Here is a 17,678-nt window from a genome sequence, read left to right as displayed (position 1 = left end):
CCCCCTGCCAGTACCAAGGGGATTAGCACAACTGGTGCTCATCCCACTGCTGGGTCTGGCCTGTAGGGCCAAATGATTCTGACCCCCTTTTCCTTGAGCAAAAGCATTATTCACATAAACAATCCTCATGTCTGCTTAAAACAAGGCAAATTGGTACTCTGACAATCGTGCTAGAAAAGGAATATTTTTCTTTTCTCATCTTAACATTTTCTGCCTTAAAGGGCACCACAGCTGACAGTTTCACACAGTAGTTGGGTTCTTGTCCTCCTGCAACTTATGGAAACATTTCAGAATGTAATACTATTTGTTAACAGAATTTGCTATGTTTACTAAGAAGAGTCCAGGAGAACAAATATCCAACCCAAATCCTTCATTTCACTGAAAAGATCAATCAGATCTATTCATTTCTCTGATGAACATTAACCACTTGTATTTCATAATAAACTAAATTCAAAACATTAATTTACTAGGAGTGTCCAGTCTGAAACTGATGACAGCAACACCAGGGTGCAATTAAATAAAAAGTACAATTGTCTTATAGGAGTGTTTTCCAACTCTCCAAAAAAAAAAAAGTTCAGAGAACCATCCATCCCAATTTATTCTGAAAATATGGTCCCTTACTATCATCATGTAGAATTACCATATAGTAACATCTGTAATATCTGGAAACACCACACTACAAACAAGCTTGTGCTGACTAAAGTATTACTTGAGAATTAGGGTAAATAGGACTGTGAAACATGTGGTCTCAGACAAGAATTTACTCCAAGGGAAAATAATTTTTCTTTCTCTAGTGAGAGCATGTCACCGGTGAGACCTCAGAGGGGGACATAACTTGAAGAGACTTTAAAGTCAGAGTTAGCTGGTGTATTTTCTCCTAGTTCTGGTTATGTTGGACTTGGCTCAAATTGGCACCAGTGACTACTACTGTTCTTCAAGAGGGACAATCGCTATTTTCTGAGCTCATCACATGTTCGCCAAGTATTTCTCAACTGGGTCAACCGGGGGGTTAATGGCACCATATTTAAAACTGTAGTTTTCACCTCCCTGCTGATCGAGAGTGGGCTGCAAGTGGGGCCCCTCCGCCAAACAGCGGGGTGGGGGAGAGGCATGGGGGAACCTGCAAGATTAAAGGAGCCACAGCACACCCCACCCCACTTCTGCTATGAATTTGGTAGGCCCCTACCTATAGGTTTACCTATATTTTCTCAAAAGACTCTAGGAACAGAAAATAATTCAAAAGGAAGTAAAATCATAAAATCAAAGAAAATTAGGGTTGGAAGAGACCTCAGGGAGGTCATCTAGCTCAACCACCCGCTCAAAGTGGGACCAGCCCCAACTAGATCAATCCAGCCAGGGCTTTGTCAAGACAGGCCTTTAAAAACTTCCAAGGATGGAGATTCCACCACCTCTCTGGGTAACCTGTTCCAGTGCTTCACGCCTCTCCTAGTGAGGAAAGTCCTTCCTAATACCCAACTTAAACCATTGCTCCTTGTTCTGTCACCTGCCACCACTGAGAACAGTCTAGCTTTGTCCTCTTTTAACACCCACTTCAGGTGGTTGAAGGCTGCTAGTAAGTCCCCACTCAGTCTTCTCTTCTACAGACTAAATAAACCCAGTTCCCTCAGCCTCTCCTCAGAAATCATGCGCCCCAGCCCCCGAACCATTTTCGTTACCCTCCACTGGACGCTTTTAAACTCATCTACATCCTTTCTTTGTTTAGGTGGGGAAAATGGGACACAGTACTCCAGATGTGGTCTCACCAGCACCAAATGGAGTAGAATAATTACTTCCCTTGATCTGCTGGCAATTAGGGCTGCGAGAGGCTTCGGAAAGAAGCTTCAGATGCTTCGGCGTCTGCAGCAGCATGTCCAGATCGAAGCGCTGGCTTCATTAGGCTCTCTGAAGCAGTTTGGAGCTTCCAAAGCACATCAGAAAAGCTTCGGAGCCACTTCGGAGATCTGGCCATAGGGTGTAACGGGGCATCAATGACATACCTATAACTTTGTTGTTTTTTGTCTCATTTAGATTAAATTTGCAGGGGTGGTAGCCTCCAATGACAGCATGAAGCCTGCCAAGTTTCAGAGAGAACGGTGCAGGGGTTTGAACTACTGCAGGCCTGGCTGCTAAGCTACTGTGTTACCAGTTACCAAATCAATCATGATTCACTCAGGAACCAGCTCAATACACAGTTGCTAGCTAATGTAACCGGTTAATTAGCAACAATTAACACCTACAAAACCACAGATTAAAGGAGAGGAAAGAATCAATACAGACAATCAACTGCCCCAAGACGGAGACAGTCAGTTGCACAAGCACCCATGTCATGAGTTTTGTTTGGTCAGCAGCGAGGGGTGCAGGGCCCCAGAACCCCCCTGCACCGATCTCCTCAACAGCTGGCAGGCTTCGTGACCGCAGTGGGGGCTACCATCCCTGCAGCTTTCACCCTGCTGCGCCTTAACACACACAGTGTCACCCATGGCACGAGTTTTGCCTGTCAGCAGCCTGAGGCACAGTTCCCCCCAAGCCCCTGCACCAATCTTCTTGAAACTTAGCAAGCTTTGTGGCCTCACCAGGGGCCAACACCCTGCAGTTTTCACCCCACTATGGTGTAACACATATACGTGACATGAGTTTTTCTTTCAGGAATTTGGGGTGCAGTTCTCCCCAAACCCAATCTATCTTCTTGAAACTTGGCAGGCTGCATGGCCTCACCAGGGGTACCACCCCTGGTTTCATCCAACTCCGACAAAAACAACAAAGTTATAGATATTTCATTGATTCCCCATTATACCCTATGGTCGGATCTCTGAGGCGGCTCTGAAGCTTCAGAGCCACTTCAGCTGGATCAAAGCAGGAACCCGGTCTGGAGCTCCGGATCGGATCCCTGGAATCCAAAGCGGTCAGATCCGATGCTAGATCAAATAGCTGCCTACTCGCACAGGCCTACTGGCAATGCTGTTACTCATCCATCCCAGTATGCCATTAGCCTTCCTGGCAACAAGGGCACACTGCTGACTCATATCCATTTTATTGTCCACTGTAACCCTCAGGTCCTTTTCTGCAGAGCTGCTGCAGAGCTAGTCGGCCAGCCCCCAGGCTGCAGCAGTGCATGGGATTCTTCCGCCCTAAGCACAGCACTTTGCACTTGTCCTTGTTGAACTTCATGAGATTTCTTTTGGCCCAATCCTCCAATTTGTCTAGGTCACTCAGAAGCTGTGGCAGAAACCTGTGAGGCTACAAGCAGCTGGACCACAGTCCATGGAGCCCTAGCCTAGCTCATTGCTGGCGGTGGGTACACACGCATGTTGGGGTGGATGGGGAAGGGGCCCAGGCTGCACTGCCACAACAAGGATTGGGCCTCTCGCAGCTCCCCCGCTGTCTGCCCCTGGCACACCAACATCTTACAAGTCAAGGCTACGGGTGTTTTTGGCACTCTGCCCAAAAAAGCTGCTGACCCCTGTTCTGCACTATAAGCTCTGTGTAACAGCATTCACTTGGTGGGTGTAACAAGTTCACATTCTAGTTGGATGATGGTAGACTTTAAAAGCAAGCAGGTCTTTTCATCCAAGTCCTTTGGCTGTCTGGAGGCATCCGAGATCCTGGCCTGCACTGCTCTCTGTCTAATCCTGCAGCCTGTCTAGGGAACTCATTTGGCTGGCATCAACAAAAGAATTTTTTGACCTAGATGAGAAACTGGGTTGCCTAAAGTCAATTTGAAGAGCAGTTTTTTGGGCTTTAAGCTGCAGATGGTAGTGTCAGTCTCTGCTTTCTCACTGAACAGCAAATACTGCTTGAACAGACCTACCTGTGCAGCTACACAGCAACTGCCCTGGCCATGGTAATTTCAGTATTGGGGACCTCTGGCAATAAGCATATATTGTTTTTTTGAATCTGCTTAATTCCTAAATTTATATGAACAGTGGCTGTGCTACAGAAGAACATGGAAATCAATTAAACTTTAAGTGTTCCTGAGATATAACCTTACAACCCCTAAAACCTTGGATGAGAAAATAGCAGTAATCATCTTATGTGAGCCACCACTGCTGCACCTACCGTTAACAACTATTCTTTCTGAAGTTTTTGGAATTCGTTACATGACTTATTTAGGCAACATACAAGAACTTTTTTGAATAATTTTTTCAGACCCATTACACAGCATTTCAATCAAGGCAGAAGAAACTATCTTCTGGTTACACAATTCAGCTCTTCAAATCTCAAGCCAGAGCCAGAATTCACTCAATGTGCCAAAGACTTGAATACATCAGGCAAGGATGAGTACTCCTATGTCTTTCTATCAGACTCCTGTCCTATTATTCAGAAAACTCCCTTGGCCCCACACCTACTGAATAAAATGGGTAAGAAATGAGAGCTTCCTGAGAAGGGAAAAATGACTCGGGACTTTCTTCCTTTTGGTTTCCTTACCCTTTAGCTTATTCTTTGGCCACTTAAAATATAATTATTTCTTCTAGGCTCTTTCCATGATAGAGAAGAGGAGTTCTACTGATTGTTGAAGTCAGATTCTGATAATTTCAACTACTCCCACTACAGAAGGTGGAAAATACAGGTACTCTTGGCAGGCATTAAAAAGAGGAGGCAGCAGTAGGCTGATTTCCAAAGTAGCATGGACTGTGTCAAGTCAGTACTGTCCAGGAAAAAGGAAAAAAGAGACAAAGGAAGAGGAGGGAGTGTGGCAGTGACAATATACAGATACAGATGAAGTTGTAAAGTAGTAACATTCCTCTGATGAATGAGAAAAGCAAACACTTTCAGGGTTGAGACCCTTGGTTATGTTGCATCCTTCCACTAAGAGCCTAGAAAGTCCCAAGAGCTTGAAGGTGCATTGACTTTGAAATGGACTTGGAAATATCTGGTGAGCCAGTAACACACTAGCATTTCAATTCCCTCTCCTGGTTCCCTCTGAGGAAAAAAAGACAAGGTCTGTAGTAAGTATTATTGAACACCATGTAGATGGCTGAAGTAAGTGTGGTACTGATTTCTTTATATGCTGCTGGTGCAATGCTAAAGCTGCTCTTGGGAACTGTCCTTGAAGTATTCTGGCAAGATTGGAGATACTGTAAAAATCAGGTCTTGGAAAGAGAATTTGTTGAATCTTTTGAATAGTATGCACTGGGCATGATTCCTGGGAAATTATTTTCAATGGTTAAGAGCAGATGTTTTTTAATTGCTTGTGCGGCAGTGAAAAGTCTTATTAAGGCAGTGGAAGGAGGACAATTCTACAATATATACTGAATAGCTGGCAGATTTATCTCCGAGAACACAAATGAAAAATTGGCATCTGCCAGAAGAAGCCATAAGAATTTAAAGACAAATCTGTCAATCTTTTTAGTTATTTGCATGGTGAGCTTCAACTATTTTGAAGCATTCAAAAACCAAAATACAGATGAGCTTTTAAACTGTGTCCTGTTAGTAAGAGACTACGGTGTCTTGGAATTCTATTTGTACTGTTAATTTTATTTAAAAAGTTGAAGAACTGATGTCAAGCGGAAAAAAACTCACAATTCCAAAGATTGTATAGTATGTGCTGATGAGTAGATTTAATTTTAGCTAGTACTAAACTACTTGAGTTATTCTAAAGTTCTCAAAAATCAAATTTAAGCTGTTAGCTAAAGGCTAACATCTCTTATTAGAAACCTCATTTTACAGTTGGATAAAACAAGGTACAGAATTAGTAGTTGTATCATCATTATTGTGCACTGGCAAATACATAAACAGCTGCTTGAATTTTATGATTATGTTAAACTTCCATTTGAAGAAGAACATTTTTAAGAACTGCTGGAGATGCTAAGAGACTTGCAGAAACTATCTTTAACCATTCTAATTTGTTCACAAGTGTATCAGGTCAGGAGTTCTAAAAAAGGCTCATCTGACTCTGGATAATGGCAACCAAGAGCAGGTAGATATGGGCTCCACAATAACCCATGTGAACAGACTGTGAATTAACAGTATTGCCAAATGCACTTACTTGCTTTGAACATTACATCATCTGTCAATGTCAGATAACAGAACCTAAGAATCTTAAATCCTCAGGTATAACCACTGCCCGTAATGGCAATCACATGTGAATAGGTACAAGTCCTTTTAAAAGGGTCCAAAGCCACATCTAATTCTTTCAGTCATGCTCTGCTTGAACCTAGACAAGCCCAGCATGCTAGTGTGGTGAAGATATATTATAATGAACTGCAAAAAGGGAGTGAGACCTCCAACTGCCTCTGAACACTCTGCCCCCTCCCAGCCCAAATGACCAGGTACCCATTTACAGCTCAGCTGACCAGGGGAGGCTTTTGAGATGTTTCAGAGTGAAGTTGAACTCATGCCTTTGGAATCAGAGATGCACTTTAAATGCTCTTCCACCATCCCCTTTGATCAACTGGTGAATATTCAGGCTGCTATAGTCCAAGGTCTTCAAACATTATTTTTGCATGTTTTTAATTAAAGTTTGTGAGTATTCTCAACCAAATCTCCAACAGATATTGTAGCTTGACACCTTATAAAATCCAGCTGCCAGGCATATACCATGAACCATTGATATAAACAAGTTTTGGAAGACAACTGGATTAATATAAAAATGATTCATACTTAAATTTGTTAGTTTTACTGTTGTTTTCATTAGGGCCTCTAAGTTGGGTAAAAATTGCAAAGAAAATAGCATTGTATGCATAGCATGCTGATCATTAATTATCTCCTACTGAATTCTTACAGCTTTAACCTAGAAGAAGGTTTTACAATTTTGATTTATAAACGATATTAATAGTTTTGTTTCCATGACTAAGAAAATAGGAGCCTGCAGAACAAAAGTAATTCTTTTCTACCATCCCACTACTCAGGATAAAGAGAAACCTTCCAGATAGCAATAAAACAAAAAACCCAAAACACTTACTGAGGAGATGGCATTTACCATGCCATTGGTGATCTGATCTTGACGCATATGCTTCACTACATCAAATTGGGCTGCTCTCTGCTTGGGTATCACCTGGTCAGCAATTTTTTTCAGTTCAGAATTAAATTTTTTGAACAAATCTTCAAATAGGAGGGAAAGTAGCTGCAAAAAACAGAACAGATTAGAGCCTGAGTGGCAACTCCCGTATTTTGAAAAAATTAAAATCAAATACAAAGATGTTTTATATTCATAAATGCAAGGCTGCTGCTCGGCATACTCAAAAAAGGATAAACAATTTATTCATTACCTAGTTTTTCTGACAGTTTTCTGTAATGTTGAGTAACAAAACATGACAGATTTGAACCAACCTGAAAACATGAACTGTCCCAAAGTTTAAGACTACCCGCCTTGCTTGGTTTACCTCATTGTTTTCTCACACACCTGAATTAAATCTTTTTTTCTGTCTGGTTGCATGATCTCTTTTGATCAGTTTCCACCTTGAAAAGTGTTCACAACTTTTCAAACCCAGTGATGATATTTTATTAGCCTACTGTCCACCCTGATTTGCAAAACCACAAAGGGAGCAGCCACAGAACCTGTACAGACAGTTGCTCTCTCTGGAGAAACTCTCCCAGGAGCAATTAGACCCCCATTGTTCCCAGGTTATTTTTCTCCCAGAGGAGTCATTTTTGCTTTGGAAGAAAAATCCTGAACATCTGTATACTTGTGGTTTCCCCTGAGAGCAACGACTCTCCCAGGAAAAACTAAATGTCTGTATGTGGCCACAGTTATTACGACTTGGACAGCACAGTTCAGACATCTCTCAGAGTAGTTAGCTCCTGGTTGGCTCCTAGGAGCGACCTGCTTCCCCCTTTGTCTGCAACTCCAAGCTCTACACCTCACTCCAAACAGTGCTGATGTCAGGGTATGCCAATATGTTTCTCTCTAACATACAACCCTGCTTCTGAATTCTGTAAGCTGCCTCAGTTTTCAGCCATGAAAATTTATTCTCCCATTTGTGTAAGTTGCCATCCAATTCCACACTTATGGTCAGCATTTTCCCAGCACCCACAATATACCAAGTATTGTCTACTCACAGGAAGATGCTGTCCCTAAAACAAAATGTACAAGCTGCATACATAGGGGAGTGGGATAAAACATACAGTAGTACAGAGTAACTTTTCAACAATGCTATTTGTCAGGTATAATATACGCTACTATATACTTTCCCTATATACTCCGCACTTACTGTAAAAACGATACAATGATTTCTTCCGTCTGTCTTTTGCCTATCTGGATATTTTAAAATCTGTTGCAGAAGCCCTCTCCATGATCTGAGTTTTTTTCTTCTGCTCTATTTGCTTATTTTCACAGCTTGCCTAACTTTTCCCTGCAGACTAATGGTTTTCGAAAATATTTAAATGTGCATGAAATGATACATTGTGAATGTTCACAACGATTAGTTTTGCAAAACAAGCAGCATAAATTCTAAAACTTGGCAATCCTATTCTGGGACTTTGTTTTATAGCAACTCCAAATGTCAGAAAGACTAAAAATGCAGCAGCTACTGAATGCCAAAAATGGTAGTTCCCAGTGTACGAAGCATTGTAGTGCTGAACAAGCTAAGTATTCAACAAGCACAGCTAGGACATTCTGGAGTCTACTGCACAATTTAATTTCTGCATGTGCAGAATGAAGCTGAATTACTACTGTCCCCATTGGACTGCACGTAATACCAGTGCCACCTCCCCTTGCAAGCACAGAGCCAGCCACTCATTCCTCTCCCAACATGACAGGCCACTCATTTTGACCTGCCATCCTTCCACCAGTATGCACAAAACATATGATCTATATCTACAGGCAACAGCCACTGGGAGTTGCACATCTGAAAGAGACATTATCAGGCTTCCATACTGCTGACAACACAGATGAACTAATGAATTCCAAGAAGAGCCATTTGAAAGTGTCAGGAAGCTGTTTTAATTCAGAATAGTAATGTGGTTTAACATTTCAGTCCTTTATCAGTTCAAAAAGGAGCCTGGTAGCTTTCCCAGTAGTGGCCAGAGCAACTTGGACTCTGTTGCGGGTCGGGAGTATCAGGACATCTGTTCCATTTAATAAATCTCTTACGTTGGAAGTTTTTAAGTTCCAAATTAAAAGCGACTTTCCTGAAACAGCTGGGTTCTCCCAGAGACACAACTCAAGCAGCTGCTGGCAAGGTTGCTACAAGCTATAGGTTCCTGTAAGGTCCTAATGCCTAACCCGTAGGTCTGTTCCCATTAAAATACATGGTAAAACTTCCATTGTACTTCAAAAAGGAGGACTGGGCACGCTGCACTGTAAACTCCTCAAAGCAAAGAAAGCACTTTGTTACAAAGCAGGCAAAAGAACGACACCACATTTATACTGCGTTACATGCAGAAAGCACTTTTTTCTAGCAAGAAGACAGAGAATTTAAATAATCTGAAGTCAAGAAACAAAGTTAAAACTCCATGGAGCCATCTCAGAAGTAGTAAAGACTACGGCCCCTGGCAGACATCATACTTAGGACATGATTAAACAGTTAATCATGTCTTAAACTGCAACCTAACCACACGTTCAGGCAATTAATGGTGCAACAAAAATGAAACCAGCCACAAAATTACACAAAAAAGTAGAAATATTGTGGCCGGTTTCAGCTGTACCCTTAAAATGAATGCGTGTCCAGGTGTACTGCACTGGGGCTCAAATGGGCCCCGGTGCAGTCTCTGCCAGTCCACTTATGCCCTGGTGTGGTCTTCAGGCTGCACCCAATCTGTTGATCAGTGGTTGGCAGGGACTGCAGCCCATTCAATGGGGGAACTGCATTAGGGTTCATGATCAGCTAATTGGCAACCAGCTCCAGGGGCTGGAAGCAACCAGACGGTTCCTGAAGCCAGCTGACAAGTAGCTAGTTGTTGTGCACCTTTGCTGGTGCAGAGGGAGCTCAGGCTCATGGATTCCAGGCTCCCTCTGTACTGGCAAGTAGGGCACAATTGGGGTCTGATCCCCAGTCCCAAAAATCACATGTCCTGCTATGCACATGTAGCATAAGAGGAGATGCAATTGTTGGGATCACAGATCAGATCTCATCATGCCTTTAACTCAATATCTGTCAGCAACCTAAAAGAGTGACTGCCACATTTGAACATACACACATAAAACACTTAGTTACAGAAACATTGGCATGCCAAAGAAAGGTGTATTTGACTTTGTATTTCAAAGAGGCTTTCTCTTACCTTGTGCAGGGAGATATATCCTTAACACCTGTGGAGGATGTGCAATTGGGTCCTTGGACTTACCAGAATACTCAGGATTCTACTAAGCCTGCCAAGACCTGAGCTACTTCAACCTCAGTCTCAAGGAAACAGAAGCCTGGTTTGGGTTTATACGCCTCCTCGATGTGGGTGTACTTACTGAAGAATTTATTTAGAGTTGGAATCTGGTTAAGAATTTCTGGCCCTACTCTTACCATGAATGGCAAAGTACTTTCTCCCAGCAATGCAATTTGTATAGATAACACTCATACTCACTCCTCCACCAACATGCTTTTTTTGCATTGCTTTTAAAACTGCATGGTAACAAGTGCTTATCATTTACCTGCAACTTGTTCAGAGTGTAACAGTAGATTTAAGCCACCCGCAGGTACTCTTTAATCATTTAGAAATGTTGGCAACTTCTACTCCCTGAGGATAAATATTAACAATCTATCAGCAACAGACCTAGGGATGGATAAAAATTGTTCTTTGAAAGCTATTCTGATGGAAAAATCAGCCCTTTGTTTAGAACATTTCAGAATGTCATCTGGTTTTGCTCAAAAGATTTGTTTAAAATAAGGAAGTCAACATTTTATAAAGGAAAACCAGAATTGTCTGACTTTCTGTAGACATGGATCCCCCAAATGCCCCAACTTTAATCCATTCCAGCACCCAGTTAAACACTTAAGAACTAAAATCAAAATTAAAAACTACTTTCAACCTCTTCAAACTTGGTCTTGTTCTTACACAAGCATTTAAATAGAAAGATAGAATAGAGCAAGCTGGTAACTCTCAATTTTCTAAAGAGCAAATTAAGTCAACTGGAAAGAAGAACTCAGGAACTTGAATGGGAAGAGTTGGGCTAAGAATTTCCAGCGAAAGAAAGTAACATCTTGAAACTCAAAAGTACAGGGATAAAGTGAGTGTCACCAAAAGTGAGGCTGAGTTACACTCTTTAAATGGAATTAAAAAACAAAAACAGTAAGGGTTTTAATAAGTGTTTTACATTGCAGTTGTTACCAGTAGATTGCAGAGTAGAAAAAACAGTAAAGGAAACGAGGGGAAAGACTACTGCTCTTGACAACTAAAGGCTTCTTAGTCTGATTGTAGTAATGAGTAATATTTCAGGACACGTTTTTGAAGGAAAGACAAACTGGAGGCATACAGTAAATGTAAAATTGAACAAAATTCAACATGGTCATATGAAATGTAGATCATGCTGGATTAACCAGATATGTTTCTTGGATAACAATTTCTAGATGAGGGAAATGGAACAGATCTGATCTGCACTTTTGTAAAGCATTTAACTGTGTTATGCAGAAATGTTTCAGTTAAGAGAAGGAAGAAAGGGAGTAATGTAAAAATTGTAAAAGCAGATAACCAATTTAAGAGGAAATGACAACAGGTAGGGTTGAACAGGGAACCATCAGGATGTAAGGAAGTCATAGGAGGTCAGTCTTGAGCGCAATTTTTAAAAAATATTTTCATATATTCATTTTTTGCTACCAAAACACATTGATGACAAACTCTAGAAGCATTGTAAATACAAAGGAGGATTAAAATATTATACAGTAAGAACTGGATGTCTCTGAGGACTGGAATAAGAGAAATGGTATGAAATTTAGTAGTATAAACTGCAGTCCAGAATTGGGGGAATAATTAGAATCTCTGTTACAAAATGGGAGCCAATTAGTGGGAAATAATTTGCATAGAAACATCTGGTATAGTAGCTGACAACAGGATGACTCTGAGCCACCAATGTAATGCAGCCATGAGAAAAACAAATGTGATCCCAGGATGCATCAGACAAGATATTTCCAGTAGATCAGAAAGTAATAAGGTAATTATGCAAGGCACTGAGGAAGCCTCACAGTTCTTGTTTCCCATGTTCAAAAAAGATTAATTCAAGGCCGAAGGACTATTGGGATGATCAGGGCAAGAAAAAAAAAAATCTCTCTTACGGAAGAAGGCTAAAAGAGCATGGTTTAAATGGAAAAATTAAGGCTAAAGAAGGCTATAACTCTCTTCAATAAATACATCAGTGGTAAATAAAACTATTTAAACTGAAGTTACCCACAAGACCAGCTAGTTATAAACTAGTCATCAATATGCCATATTTACCTGAATCCAAGACTGCCCTGATTTTAAGATGACCCCTCGATAATTAGATTCTATACATTAGAGCTGAAGTGTAAGCAGCAGAGGTGCAGGTGAGGGGTGAGAGGAGCATAACTGGCAGGGCGCAGGCAGGAGTTGTGGCTTCAGCCCCAACCCCAGGTCAGAGCCGGAGCCAGAGGTGCAGCAGCTGCCTGGCCACCACTACCTTATACTTGAATTTGAGACAAGGGGCTTCCTTTCCACCCCTCTCCCCACACTGTTAAGTGGGGGTGAAAAACCTCATCTTGGTTTTGAGTAAACACGGTATTTAGGCTGGAATCTAGCAAAAAGATTTTAACCATCCAGAGAACAATGAGGCTCTGGACCAGCCTCCCATTAGTGCTAATGGGGCAAAAAACCCAACTAATTTCAGAAACTGATTATGCTCCACTTTGTACAAGGGAATATATAACATGGTTGCCTGAAATTGTAGGAGTAGACTAGGTGAGCCAGGTGCTTCCTTCCAGGCCTATTATACAAACAGACATAGCTCAACTCCGAGTCTTGCATAATAGCAATACAAAATAATAATAATAATAAAAATCAGAATGGAAAGCATTCTAGACTAAATGAACTGTTGACAACTCCAAACAAATCTGCTGTCTAAAATTTTATGTATTCTATGATAAAAACTAAAATCCCCTTTGATTTTTTAAACAGCTATCACAGAAGAATCTCTGAAGATTGATCTAACTGGAGTCAGCCTAAGATTCTTGCCAAGAGTACTTTTTGCCATCTTCCTTCATGCTTTACCTGTCATGGGTTGTCTGTAAATAAAGTGTGACCTGTGAAAAGCAAGCCAGGAGAGAGCCTGGCAAACGCCAAACTAAATGAAGTTTATTTCCTACCTATGGGGACTTTTTACTAACTTGTACCATCTACACTATTCCCAGAGCCTGACGAAGGGACTTTGATCCCGAAAGCTTGCAGAAAACGACAATTTTCTTGCCATTTTCCAGTTGGTCTAATAAAAGGTATAATTTTGGAACCAAGAGTTCTAGGTTTTTGTATGTCTAAACTGCTCTGTAATCATTTTATGTATGTTGCATGTGCCCTCGCTATTGAGATGACCTGTGGCACTAAAATTAAAACAATATAAATTCTTCCATTCAATTTTGGGGGGGGGGAAGAAGAGGTGCGACTAGGAAGACAAAAAGTTCCCAGATAAGAGCACCCTGCAACACACTTGGTAGATAACAAGCAAGCTACTGGCTTTGAACATCCCACCTCCAACAGAGCCGGAAGACTTGCTTTGCAATGTGTTCAGCATTTGGACTATAAAACAGTGCGACTGTTCTTCTGGGGAAGAAGTGATGAAACAATTAAGCAGAACTTAAAAGAAGTGCTTAGAAGCAAAGAACATGAGTCTGAGTTAAGAAAGCAGCCTGTCCCCCAGGCCCTGGAAGTCTTGGGGTATCTGTAGGAAGCCTAGACCTACCAAGTTCCTTGTGGAAGATGGACTGACTCCTGTCAAGCTAAAAACATTCATACATCTGTTTATAGTTTAAAGATCTTTTTCTTGGAAGAGGTCCAATTCCAAGCAAACAATAATTTGCTTTAAAACGGGCCATAGCTCCTGAAGGAGGTCTCCACCTAAAATTTGACCTACAGAGACAATCATGGCTGGTATAAGGGGAATGAAACCCAAGGCCTGGCCAAAGTAGGAGAAACATAGGATTCTACCCTGAGAAAGGAGATGACCGAGGCCAAACACTTGAGAGGGAATGCACTAGAAGAGACCAAGAGAAACCAGTGCTGCAGTCAGCCCAGTAACTGTGACATCAAGGCCATCGAGGAGCAGGGAGGGATCCAGAGGGAGTATAGTGGTGTGCCTGCATCCCCTGTTTTGGACTCCAGTTTTGGACTCCCCTGTTTTGGACTATGCTGCAGGAGCCTATAAGAACTTTTTAAAAGCCCCGCCAAGTATATAAGAATCCCCTTCCTCTCCCCTGTGCTCAGAGGCAATTCCCCTACCCTCACCTGCTGCTGCTTTCCCCCCTGTCCTGGGGATGGGGCGGCTTCAAATTCACTCCTGCCTGCTCTAGCAGGGCTGCATGGGGGCTGAGCTTAGCAGGGAATATCAACAAAAGCAGCAGTGATAGGCAGCAAGTGGGTTCTCCCACCCTGCCCGATTCCCCAAGAAGCAGAGGTCCAGCAGTGGTATGCCCACAAAAGTGAGTGGAGGACAGGGGAACGGGGTTGGGAAAGGATGCTGGAAGCAGGGGGTATAGCCAGTCCTACAGCATGGGTGCTGCTCCCATACCCCACTTTGCCAAATCCTGTATCTGCCCCTGTCTAGGGTTTACCCTAGAATGGGGAAGATAACAGTAATAATAATGCAAAACTCTTATTAAGATCTCTTTGGACAAATAATGTCGTCTCTCTACTCCCTATAGGTTAGGGACAGAGATTATGCATAAACCATCAAAAGTGATTGGAAACTGGTTCAAATATAACACAACAGAATTTTAGTGCACAAACCGCTTTCAAAATGGCTGAAACTGGTTTAAGATAAGTCTGGATGGATGATCATCAGATTTAATTGATTTAGGTTAAATCAGTTTATTGAACTTCTGTCCCAGATCCCCTCTATATTCAAGTTCATTCACAGTCCCCAGCATCCCAGGATGCTTTGCACCTCTCCACATCCCCCACCTTGCAGGGTGGGTGGGCTAGCTGTGGCCTGAGCTGTCTGCTCCAGCTGAGCAAGGAGGCATGTACTAGAGCCCTCTGGCTTCTGGCCTGGGCTGCTGCAGGCATCTGGCTGCATTTCCAGAATCACAAGTAAATGTCTGTTCACTTGCTTATTGGTTCTATCTACACAGCTTAGACTAACTTGTGAATATTGAATTGATTCAGCCTCAGGCTTTTTAACTGTCTGTACTTAGTCCTAGACAGATCCACTTTAACTATGCTCTGCAGTCAAACCACACAATACACACAATTAAAATTTTTTAACAGCTGTGATTAACCTAGATTTTGTATGTTTAAATTTTTTTTTAAAAAAGAAAAGGGCGTTGTATATTTCTTCTTCCTCTCACTGTGTACCTATATAGCTCTTTGAAGCAGGTATAATATTCTAGTACAGTAATAACTGGGATAAAGCAGGCACAACATTTCTTTAAAGGACCTATTAGAAATGTATTATGCTATTAATAGTTGTATCTCTTTATTCAACAAGAATGTGTCAGTTCTGGGAAGGACATATAGTATTTATTATACATAATTAAAAAAAAACTGAATAGTTTAAATGCAAAACTCTAGCTGAATTATGGAGGCAACAATCGCAGTTCCATATACATCCTTTTTTTGCAAGAAAACTTATTCCAACTTGTTTTAATAAGTCACACTTATCTTAGAAAATAAAGGGGGGGTTTTTCCCCCAGGAGGAAAGGGGGGGGATCTTGAAAAATCATATTACTGAGAATGACTTTTGTATGTGTGCGCAATTTTGAGATTTTTCCCCAGAAATATAGCTAAGATCTTGATTTAGCCCCTACTTGAAATCAATGGAAATAATCTATTGGTTTAACAGGCTTTTGATCAACCTTAAAATGAGTTTCCAATATAAGGCGGAGTTTTCACTTCAATCTCTCTGCATTCAACCTGTTGACTAAAATAAATAAATAATTCTACTAGAACTGGAAAGTTTTAGCAAACATGAGCTAAATGTCAAATTTCCTTTTCTGAACTAATAAATTAACTTTTGCCCCAAGCATAACAAGTTGTTAATATTTTTCAGGCTAAAAGCCTCACACTTTGCTGATTTCTGAACAAACTCACACTTTCTGCAAGACCACTATCAGCAAGGCAAAGTCTAACAATAAGCACATTATATGGGTCAAGAGTAAGTGATTAAAAGAAAAGGGATGGAATGCCAATGATAATATTCAATGCATTTCATAGTCAGTCCAAGGCCTTTCAGCATGCTTAAGACAGGAGGACTAAAGAGCAAATTATATTAAAAAAATAGTGACAGCTCATCAATTGATTTTCATTGAAAATCCTAAGAAAAAAAATTAATAAAGAAGTTAAGCTGCTGAAATACAGTTTCACCAATTAGCTTAATGTCAGAGAATTCTAATTAGGCGCCTTGAGATTGCTATTTAGTGTTTAAGCCTTTAGAGTGCCAAATTCTCCTTTTCACACAAACTGGTTGCAAAATTAAAGACATTAGGCAGCCTTAATTATATTATCAGAACAGCTGGGATTAGGCAATCTCTGAAGTCAAGGCGGTATTCTTTTGTCACAGGGTAGAAATCCCTTGCTTTCCAGGGTGCCGGATTTTGGTGCTGTTCCATATCTCACCCATACAAAGCAAGCTGCATTAGAAACAAAAAAAAAATTGAGGACAAAGAACAGAGTAATGCTCAGCAAATAATGAACACATTAAGGAAAGAGAAAAGGTAGGTGAAAAGATTAAGCCTGAAATCGGTAGGTTTTGCTAACACCTCTGCTGGCACCTGGCCTACCAAGCCTCCAGTGGCAGAAAGACTAAGAGAAAGCTCTGTAAACCAGCTTGGCTAGTGGATACAACTCTGTTATCTAAAGCTAAAGCACATTTCGTACTCCCTTGTCCCATGGGGTGTGAAATTAGCAGCTATTGTTTTCACACATTTTTATAAACACAATGCCTTTTTATGTCTTTACATTGTTTAGAATGCTATGTTTTCTTCCTCACAAGGGAATGCTTTTTTTAATTCATATTTTTAAGCAACAGGATTTTTATTCCAGGAACACACTAGCATTTTAAAATATCACAGTTCATTTAGGCACACAGCAACTTTGGCTAATTGGAAAAAAAAATAGAGCAAAAAATGAGTGTGTGACTTAAAGTAAATTACATTGTATTTTGTGCTACGTTTATTTTTTTATAGACCTTAAGTTCAGATAAATCAATCTCATGCCAATAACCTATGAGGAAGTCAAGTATTCCTTGGAGGCTGGGCATTTAAGAAACTACAGGGGAACTAGAGCTATTCTATATCAAATGTGCAAGCTTTCACTTCCCAGGTACCTAGGATGGAGTAACAAAGTGCAGATTATTTTTGTTGATAATAATACAGAAATCCAGGAACAATTCTGTAATAGTCAAGGCTGCCTGAAACTATATAACCATTTGGTCAGTCCTTCCAAGGTACTTGCGGCTGAAACTTGGTGCTAAGCCTTTTTTTTTTTTTTTTTTTTTTTTTTTTTTTTTTTTAAGTGTTTGCTTAACATTTAAGCTGACAATTCTTGCATAGCTTATCACAAGTCTGTTTTGAGATATCAGAACCTAAGAAGAAAAAGATGTGCCATAGTAGAGCAGACCAGTATTCTATCTCTGTCTCTGATAGTAGCACAAG

General features: G+C 40.9%; 1 protein-coding gene across 5 annotated transcripts in view; it reads right to left on the bottom strand.

Annotated features, from left to right (window-relative positions):
- The window catches only part of POLR3B (RNA polymerase III subunit B), a 130,693-nt gene that overhangs the window by 59,351 nt on the left and 53,664 nt on the right, over positions 1-17,678 (bottom strand). For all 5 annotated transcript variants that reach the window (XM_025204900.1, XM_006024266.3, XM_025204902.1 and 2 more), the window contains one exon: positions 6,902-7,063. In XM_025204900.1, the coding sequence (XP_025060685.1) occupies positions 6,902-7,063 (162 nt within the window). The remainder of the gene's footprint in view (positions 1-6,901; positions 7,064-17,678) is intronic.

This window comes from Alligator sinensis, unplaced genomic scaffold, assembly GCF_000455745.1.
Source record: "Alligator sinensis unplaced genomic scaffold, ASM45574v1 scaffold267_1, whole genome shotgun sequence".
Classification (NCBI taxonomy): Eukaryota; Metazoa; Chordata; order Crocodylia; family Alligatoridae; genus Alligator; species Alligator sinensis.
The sequence above is the reverse complement of the archived record's forward strand: the minus strand, read 5'-3'. Positions and strand labels throughout refer to the sequence as shown.